The 9,906-nt window shown below is 38.6% G+C and overlaps 2 protein-coding genes across 2 annotated transcripts in view; one reads left to right on the top strand and one right to left on the bottom strand.

Annotated features, from left to right (window-relative positions):
• Window positions 1–602: 602 nt before the first annotated feature.
• On the top strand, window positions 603–1,933 carry LEAP2 (liver enriched antimicrobial peptide 2). Its single transcript, XM_017871992.1, has 3 exons — window positions 603–996; window positions 1,184–1,323; window positions 1,640–1,933. The coding sequence occupies exons 1-3, from the start codon at window positions 940–942 to the stop codon at window positions 1,674–1,676; spliced, it is 234 nt and encodes a 77-aa protein (XP_017727481.1). The 5' UTR covers window positions 603–939; the 3' UTR covers window positions 1,677–1,933.
• Window positions 1,934–2,596: 663 nt separating this feature from the next.
• The window catches only part of AFF4 (ALF transcription elongation factor 4), an 89,048-nt gene continuing 81,738 nt past the window's right edge, over window positions 2,597–9,906 (bottom strand). Inside the window, 1 exon segment of the mRNA XM_017871991.1 lies at window positions 2,597–8,398. Within this exon segment, the coding sequence (XP_017727480.1) occupies window positions 8,271–8,398 (128 nt within the window). The 3' untranslated portion in view covers window positions 2,597–8,270.

Here is a 9,906-nt window from a genome sequence, read left to right as displayed (position 1 = left end):
AAAAAAAAAAAAAAAAAAAAAAAAAGAAAGAAAGAAATCTGCAGCAGTTCCTACTTAAACTGATGGATGCTTTGGGCTTTGGAGGTATCTCGTCCCTATGCCTGCTGCCCTGAGGAAGAAAAGGCCCCACTCAACTACTGGGAAGAAAGCCCATAATTCAAGGCGCTTAATACAGTCACTACACAAGCTATCCCTCTGATTTAGGAGATCTTGTTACCTCCTCATCTGCATGTGCTTAAAGACAAAACGAAACCTATAATTATTCATCACCTGTGGTCCAAGTAAGTCTCACATCCAGCCATTCCCCTGAGAGGGCAGGAGGCCAGACTTTGAACTTTCCACAGCTGGGTCTTCATTTTACTAGTGAGATGAACTGGTGCAGATTAGGGTGATAGTCCATCTAAGCAAGTGGAGGATCTGGGGAACTGTAGACCTTGCTGAAGCATCCTTCCACAGAAAGGAGATAAGGGCCTTAACCAATTGCCTGTACACAATAGATCAGTGCTGCTTTCCTAGACAAGGCCCAAAGGGGTCAACATTATTTCTGAAGACTTCATTATTGGAATTCTATGGGAGTGATCTCACTGAGCTATTTTGGAATAGCAATGTGGCTAGTTGCTTGACCTCCCTCAGTGGTTTCACATGGCTTTTAAAGGGAAGGAAGGGCAGTGCTGACTTGTGGTAAAATGGGCAACAGGGTCCATGCCAGCAACACAATCACTCAAAGTCCAGATGAGGGATCAGTAAATACAACGTGCCTGAAAGGCAGCCCTTGAGCACACTCCTCTGGTAGATATTAACTTATTAAATTGATTCTGATTACAAATACAAACTTTGCCCCCATCTCACCTGGTAACAATGTAAGAGTCGATGTCAGTCTATAAAAGGAAGTAGGAACTGTCCCTGGCTTTCAGGCTCCAACATCCTCCCTCTGTCAAGATGTGGCACCTCAAACTTTGTGCAGTCCTCATGATCTTCCTCTTCCTGTTGGACCAGGTAAGGAGGGAAGGATACATATGTGTATGTGTGGAGTGTGGAGATGATAGTGGTGGTGGAACTTGAAAGCTAGATTCAGTCTGGAGGAATGGTTCCTCTGTGTCTACAGCATCTGGGGAATGATCATTCTTCCAAGGTGTGCAGCAGGGTGTCAACACTTCCATATGTGAATGTCTTTGCCCTACAGATAGATGGCTCCCCAATACCACAAGTGAGTTCAGCAAAGAGAAGGCCACGGAGAATGACCCCATTTTGGAGAGGGGTTTCCCTCAGGCCCATTGGAGCCTCCTGCCGGGATGATTCTGAGTGTATCACAAGGCTATGCAGGTACTCCACGAACCTGGGAGCAGGGTTGGGCCAGAGAGCCCTGGAAAGCTGGGCAGAGGAGTGACGAGGGGACACATGAACCTAAGAATAAAGCTGGGATGGAGGAGTTCTAGGCTGAGACTGGGAGCTCCATGGAAAATCCCTTAGGAGTTAGAAGCCAAGAACAGCTCCATGTGGGTACCATGAAAGAGTGGTGCCTTTCCATTCTTCAGTCTTTCCTGAACTGGATAGATCAAGCGAAGAGGAAGGAAATACAGCATAGGTGGCCCTGGTCATCCCTAGACCCAGTCTTAAACTACCCTTTCTTTTCCCCTAGAAAAAGACGCTGTTCCTTAAGTGTGGCCCAGGAATGATGTACATACCAGGGGAAGAAAGGACAGCAGTCACCTCTGGCAATGCTCCGTTCTATGGAATATTGATTAACTGCATTTTGGCTGGAGACACACAAGTGAAGCAATCTTGTATTTTTAATATTTAAAGGCAGATGTATGCTTTAAATTGGTCTCCATTTCTTCTTAGAATGTTGATATGTGGATAAGTATAACTAAACTTGTCAATTTAGAGTTTATTTTTCTATGGATACTATTAAATGTCTCAAATTGAAATTTTAGCAGTTTGGAATTCAAGCTTTTGAGGGAAAGAAGGATTCACTTTGTATACTAAAGAAAAAACCAGCATTGCCCAATAATGTGTTAACTTCTCAATCTGGAAAGTGTGGTGACAGCTACATAATCAACAGCTCCGTAATCAACTTCAGTAAGTTCCTAAGTTGTGGATCCCTTCATTCCATAACTCTTCAGGGAGGTGTCAAAGGTGGTCAAGCTTGGGAGGCTGAGGCAGGAGAATCACTTGAACCTGGGAGGCGGAGGCTGCAGTGAGCCGAGATCATGCCACTGCACTCCAGCCTGGGTGAGAGAGAGACTCTGTCTCAAAAAAAAAAAAAAAAATAGATGGTCAAGCTTGGCACTTGCCATCTAATGAAGCACCCAGGTTTGTCTATGACTGCCTGAACATAAGGTAGAACAGAAAGAAAGATCTAGTTTAATAAAGCAATAAAAGCCCAAGCCACCAAAAGCACCAAAAGAGATTTATGTTGGGACAAGGTGAATTTTGACATATGCACAAGGACCCATGGCCAGCAAGTTCAGAATTTCTGTAATCAGAAAATGAAACCTCAGCTGGCGGGAATAGACTTTTAAAGAGTAGTAATGGACCTTAAGACACAAAACAAGAATTGCATGGAAAGGGCTCAGTTGAAGAAATATGAAGAGCACAGTGTTCATTAACTTTAATACAGAAAATCTATTTGATATTTATTAAACTTAGTTTCTCCAGCTATGGTTTGGCATTGTACAAAGCATCTTAATGACACAGTAAAGTTAAAAAGATCTTTACAAATTGAAATGTGATACCCTTGTCTCCAAATATTTTAATTGCCATAAATTTGTTTAAAAATACACATTAAACGCATGTTTGACACTCTAAACTTTCTATACTCTCAATACCACAAAATACATATAATATACTATACAGATGTGGAAAAATCTAGTTAGTATATAATACTTTGCTCACCATTAACAGCTTTATCATGTGAAATGCACATACTGACTTAGAAATCCTAGCTTTTGAGCCCCAAGTACCTCTGAAATTTTAATGTATTGCAACAAATAAAAATCACAGTATATAATTGAAATTCTGGTTGAAAATGTCAGATGCCTAAATATTTTGGATAAAAGAAATGTAAAACAAAGATTTGGTTCATGTACAAAACAAAGGCATCCTATCAGTCCCTAACAGTACCTTTCTGCAAAATCAACAGGCTTTTAATTTATCAGTGACATTACCTCCCCTCCAAAACCCTCCCCAAATATCAAACAATTATTTACCAAATAATTTTAATTTCAAATAAAAGGATTTTCAATAAATATATAAGCATTTCCATCCTCCATATACAAAATTTCTTAAAACCATTCAAAACGGAGGCTAGATAGAAATTTTCATAACTGTGCTTACCAACACCACAACTGGCCCTCAAAGGTGGTGCCTTTTCAGGCAATGTCAGCTGGCCAGTTCTGTTGGTGAGCCCCCCCACCCCCCACCCCACCCATCCCAGTACTGTTGAATGCTCATGTTAATGATTTGCCAGGTGTGTGCATAAAGTTGTAAAATGGGGACACTTCTGGAACAGCAACAACAAACTCAACAATATGGAAAATCATGGCATTGATTTGAAAGGCAGCATTTCCAAATTGATATTTTCCAGAGAGGAACATACCAGGTAGAAAAATTCCAATGGTTAAAAGCTGAAAAGAAATCCCACATGGAAGCAGTTAAGAGGTCAAAACTGAGTATTACTAGAATTTCTGGGTGGGAGCTTTTTTATTTTTAAGAATGGCAAGTTATGGTTAGCTGAGTATCAGCGGCAAGGAGAGGTCAATGCTGACATTCCTGAAAGTCAACTTCTTTACATGATGACTACTTAGGCTGCTATTTTAGGATACTTAAAGATCTCTAAGACTTGGATTAGACTTAACTTGAATACCTTATTCTGTGACCAAATTACATGAAAAGATACACAGTTATTCTTTCCATTCCCTTTTCTGGAGACAGCAAGTTCTAATTAACCATAGGGTTCATGTGAATAGGAGCTTTGTAAGACCAGCATCCACTTTACAAACTATTAATAATTTACTTTTTGTCACTTGCTAACTTGGTTTTGGGGTCTAGAGGTCTAAAGTGAATTTCTCCATTAGTGAGTATCTGAAAGACGTGCTCACAAACATGAAAAATTTGGCCTCTTGTTACTACATATTCCAAGGCATTCAATAATTATCTCTTCTATTAATTTTACTGAATAGCAACCTTAGATGTACAGTATTATTACTGGAAAAAAGCCTGCCTCTTCAATACATTAATGCAAAAAGCTGAAATGAAATTTATGTTCCATGTATTAGGGGATATACAGATATGATAGTTGTCTATATGGGTTTGAAATGCTCTGGCTCCCCAAGTTACTTAGGTTTTTTAAAAAACATCATCACAAGCTGCCTAACAGTCACCCCCAGTAGATGTTCCTGGGACCCAGACACAAACTCCTATAAATCAAAATATATAATGAGGCCATACTGTTCAATTAGCAACTGGAAAATTAAAATCTTTCCCACCCTGTAAGAGCCCTACGACACTACAGAAGGGCTCAAATACATTTTAAAAGTTAATTTACTACAAATCATAGTAATTAAGCTTTAACAATCTAAAGGAATACACATTGCACCCTTGAACATTAATATTCAAGGTGTCAACAAGAAAGTGTCTTAGATCAATTTAATAAATAATGTGGAAATAGTTGCACTAAGCTAAAATACTAAACACACACATTTTTGACAAACTAATTTCATGTTTTCATACATACATACATATATATAAAGTGTGTATGTGTACATAATTTTAAGATCCAAAGTTGCATACCCTTACACCTAGAAGAGTGCACAGTATACCCCTCCTCTATATAACTAAGCATCACTGACTGGAACAATCACTGGCTGCTCTGACACTCCACAGAGTACTGGCCTCCAGAGCCAGAACTTTCATTTATAACAGGTGCCTTTTGTAGGCTCTTGCTTCAGAATGCAAGCTCATTTATGAAAAAAATGTACCAACGTTTCTGTCGTTAAATACAAAATGATGCTGTCTGATCTGTCTGATTAAACCTTTAATGAAAAGAAACAAACAACAATTTTTAAAAAACTAGTGAATCTAATAAAGCCACAAGTGTGTCATTCAAAGTGCAGCCCAAGTGCCTATGAATCCGCCACTGTGAGAGCTCCCAGAAACACAGGTGACTGTGGGCTCACGCACACACTGCTCTCCATTGCTTTTACACTAGAGAATTAGATCAATGATGGTCAACCTTCTCCACTCTTCGGCAGCTATAGCTGTAGGTTTATCTGAAGTACTCACTGTGTATAAAGTCACTTCTTGGCTACTTGCCCAGAAAAAGGTAGCACTGAGGCAAGGAATGGGCTGGATGCTCTCTAGCCAGACTGGAGCCTGGGCTGAACTGTGGAAACTCCCCTGAAGGGGAATACTCCCCACAGCCCAGCCCAGTCCAGCCCAGGCAAGACTACTGTGACGACTGCATCCACTGCAGTTGGTTCGTTGGTTGCTTGTAAAGAGTCTAATGGTGTATAGGCTGCTGCCTCCTGGCATACAAGTGTAGTCATAAAGAGCAGTCAACAGAGTAATTGTTAAAATAGTTGTTGTTTCTATAATTAACCATATATTCAGTACAAGTCTCAGACTAAGTTTTTAGCCACTTGTCAAATTCAGTTTTAAATGGTTAGAAAACACTGAGGACACCTATTGAGGAGGGAGGGAGGAGGGTCACCTGTAAAGGAGTCCAAAGTATGTGCTGGAGCAGATGATGACAAAGACAGAACATCTAAGAAGACAGACGTGAAGGAAAGGGAGTAGTATTTCCATACACTATGACATTGAAAATTCAATCATTTACGATAGGATTTTGATCCACTGCCCATTACTACCTTGTGGGAAAAACCCTCCACATTGAAAAGGTTGAAAAATTCATTCTCCAAAAATTGACACAGTTTTAAAGAGAAAATATTAGAGCAGCACCATAAACCATGCAGGAAAGTCTGCTTTAACAAAACATCAGTGTGACCCCAGAAATGCTCCTGCTGCCTTTCAGGACATACAAGAGACTAGAACACACTAGAACGTAGAGGTATCCCATTGGCTGTTGTTGCTGAAAGTCTGAAAGCCCAGAGGATATTCTTTCCATTTCTAAGACATCACTGCAAATTAAGGAATCTGAGTCAGAGAAATCAGAGAATGACAAGACATACATGTACTTGATTAACAACTATTATTTCTTACTAAATAACTATCATGATCATTGAGAAGTTGTCCTCTTATGGAAAACTGTTCCTAGAACACACTAAGATTAAGTTAGAAAGATATCAGAGGCAATTTCTCCAAGGGAAACTGGTTAAATTCAACATAATTTGTACATCTCAATTTTCAATGATATCTAAAAACAATCTGAAGTACAAAACAGTTAAGAAGCTCTATAAACATGAGGCCACAAGGAAATGAAAGTTCACTAACTTCAGAAATAAGTGTAAAAAAGACTCAAACACAAAGGATTCACTGCACTACTGGACTTGAAACTTTTCTATGCCTTTGTTCCCCTTTCCTATTTCAAGCCTTAGCAATCATCTACAAATAGCAGTATAATCTTTTTTTCTGACTGGATGGATTCATTTCTGGAATGGGGAGAGGGACAAACTATTTTTCAAAGCAGCATTACCCAATTAGTTAGACTAAGTCATGTACCAAAGCAATAGCTTTTCTGAAAGAACTAATCTTTATAGGACCCTAAAGAAAGATTTAAAACGAAAGAGAATTTAACATTATTATTGTAGAAGACCAATCATGTATGGACGATCTGGTCCTAGTGTAAAACTTCAATTGTAAACAATCCATAGAGTCTTCATTTAAAGGTAAGATTTAAGGCACACCAAACATGATAGGGGCATGAAAAATAAAGTATAGAGGGTACATTTCTTACCTTAGACTTCTATATGCACCTTGCAGCAAAAGGTACTTTGATATACAACTCTTACAGAGCCAGCTTCTTAAGCTCTACCCTTGGCTCCCCTCCCTGTCCCGAGAGCTCACACTGAATCAAGTTAGGTACACTTTTCTAGTGTGAAATTTTCTGATTCCATCAGAAACACACATCATTGAAGAGGGCCTTCATAATACAAAAGCAGTAAACACAAGATAGGTTTAAAAAGGAGAAATTCATTATCTCTACATCAGGCATTAGAACTGTAAGTTGTATAGCAAAAGCACACACCGAAGCTCCAGCCTGTTTCTGTATCAGTCACTGCATGCTCATATCAGAGCATCACAATCCAGTATGAGGGGAAAATCTGAAAATAACTCTAACCGTCAAAGATAATCAATTAAAGACACATAGGCAGCAATCCTCAGGAGTTGGATCATCCTTTTTTCCACAGTAACTTATTCTGTTTCGATTAAGTGTCAAATGATTAGCAACAAAAAATAACATATGGTTTTAATAAAATCCGTAACGTTCAGGATTGTCCTTTTATGAAACCCTTCAACACAAAATGCTTCTTCTAGAAAGTTTGCCCTCCCTCTTTTGTAATGCATTAAATGCAAGTTATAGTCACCGTGTGATTGCTGTAGTGTTAACACACATTCACAGTTTTTGAAATAATGCATACCAAATCAGACACATTTCATAGTACATACATGTAGAATGCCATTTTCTCATATTTAAGTGATTTTTTCATGTGTAGAAGAATATCCTTAATAGTAACTGTAAATTCCACAATAATAAAATTGGAGTTAAGATTTCAAATATCAGGTCAGGTAGTAGGTGTAGAAAGAATATGTCCTTATTTTAGATGAACCAATTCTTACTCTTAGAACAGCTACCACAAAAAGATATTAGGTAATAAAGCTCCCGAAGTATATAAATAAAAATGTCTACATTAAATTTATGCTAAATATTCAACAGAGTAAATTTATAGGCAGAAATAACTAAGTCTTAAACTAGCCCCAATCTGGGAACTTAAAAAAATTAAAATAAATAAAATTTCAATTCATTAGCTATGAATTGCAACTGGAATTTCAATCTTATCATAGCTCATGGAAACCATCTTATCACTGTGCTGCAGAATTAAAAGCATTTAAATAACTGTTCACATTGGAAATATTAAAGGGGCCAACTGACATGATGGCTTTGGGTTATCAAAAACAACAACACATGAACCAACGAGGAGAAAACTATTCCTCATTCTTAGTGTCGACTAGGTGGTATGTTATGGCAGTTTTCCTTCGTGATGTGACACAGTGTTGTGGAGAAAATCAGAGGCAACGAGAATGTGTTCAGTTCAAGATACCAACTTGGCATCCTGGCGAAGCCAGTGCAGTCCCTGCCGGGTATAACGAACTAGATCTGTCATGATGCTTGCATTAAAGATGAGAGGGCCCATTACTTTATCCAGTTCAGCAAAGAATTCTAGAAAACCAAAAATATTCATTAAATGATATATACTCTTTTGAATCACTGCTTTAAAATTATGAGATTATAAAATAGCATTCATAAACTCAAAAAATACCTCCTTCTACACTAAAATGCTTACTGTCCATGTTTTAGAGCAAATCATTCCACAGTCTCTCAAGTTATATTTGTTCCCTAAGTCATGCAACATTTTAAACAGAATGTATCGTCAGAAATTAAGTGTTAGGTATAAGCAGGATTCCATGAATGGAAATGATAAATTGCTATTATGTAGTAAATATTATTAAAATGAAGACTTAGTGCCATAATGTGCTACTGATCACTCAAAACATTTTGTGCTTTTGTATAAGAAGCAAGTGATACAAAAAGGAGGATGTTTTTTGCGGGTTTCCTGTAACAGCCTCTGTGAGGTTAGATACTTAAGATTGTATCAAACTTTCAGCTACAATCATATGCCATGAACCAACTGATAACTAAATCTCATGTTTTTATTTATTTTCATTTATTTTTAGACACAGTCTCCCTGTCGCCCAGGCTGGAGTGCTGTGGCGTGATCTCGGCTCACTGCAACCCCAGTCTCCTGGGTTCAAGCGACTCTCCTGCCTCTGCCAAATACAAAATACAAAAAAGGTTTTTTGTGTGTGTGTGTTTTTTTTTAAGTAGAGACGGGGGTCTCACCATGTTGGCCAGGCTGGTCTCGAACTCCTGACCTTTGGTGATCCACTCGCTATGGCTTCCCAAAGTGCTGGGATTACAAGGTGTGAGCCACCATGCCCAGCCACAAATTATATTTTTATAAATACAGCTTTATGTTGAATGTTGGGATTCCTAGCCTGAGCAACGTAATAAGACCTTATCTCTACAAAAAGTAGAAAAATTAGCTGGGTGTGGTGGCACGCATCTGTAGTCCCAGCTACTCAGGAGGCTGAGGCAGGAGGATCACCTGAGCCCACCCAAGAGGTAGAGGCTGCAGTGAGCTGTGACTGTGCCACAGCCTGGGTGACAGAGTAAACCCTGTCTCAAAAAAAAAAAAAAAAAAAAAATTGGGATTCCACTTTTACCTTTCTCTCACCATAACCTCTCTTTAGGGATAGGAATCTTTCATTTTCATCTGATTACCTGTTCATACTGTATTTAAATATACTCTGTGACAAAATGACACTTGATTGGCTAATGTAGTGTTTCTCTGCAAAGGAAGAGAAGCTGCATGCAAATATTTGCTAATAACATCTACTAAATAAAATGGTGGTTATACAGTACTTTCCAATAAGGTCTTCAAAGACTTTATAATTCTCAATGTCTTTGGTTTGGGAAATAATAAACTTTTAAGGGGCAAAGCCTCAAACAACCTAATTTTAAAGAATGTTAAGAATTCTGGCCAGACGCAGTGGCTCACACCTGTAATCCCAGCACTTTGGAAGGCCAAGGTGGACAGATCACAAAGTCAGCAGTTTGAGACCAGCCTGGTCCACACGGTGAAACCCCATCTCTACTAAAAATACAAA

Source organism: Rhinopithecus bieti, unplaced genomic scaffold (assembly GCF_001698545.2).
Source record: "Rhinopithecus bieti isolate Rb0 unplaced genomic scaffold, ASM169854v2 scaffold_5889, whole genome shotgun sequence".
Taxonomy (NCBI): Eukaryota; Metazoa; Chordata; class Mammalia; order Primates; family Cercopithecidae; genus Rhinopithecus; species Rhinopithecus bieti.
Note: the sequence above shows the minus strand (reverse complement) of the source record. Positions and strands in the feature narration are given on the sequence as shown.

Coding starts and splice junctions, on each gene's coding strand:
- LEAP2 (XM_017871992.1), top strand. CDS start 940: ATGTGGCACCTCAAACTTTGTGCAGTCCTCATGATCTTCCTCTTCCTG. Junction 997..1,183: donor TCCTCTTCCTGTTGGACCAG/GTAAGGAGGGAA, acceptor TTTGCCCTACAG/ATAGATGGCTCCCCAATACC. Junction 1,324..1,639: donor TGTATCACAAGGCTATGCAG/GTACTCCACGAA, acceptor CTTTTCCCCTAG/AAAAAGACGCTGTTCCTTAA.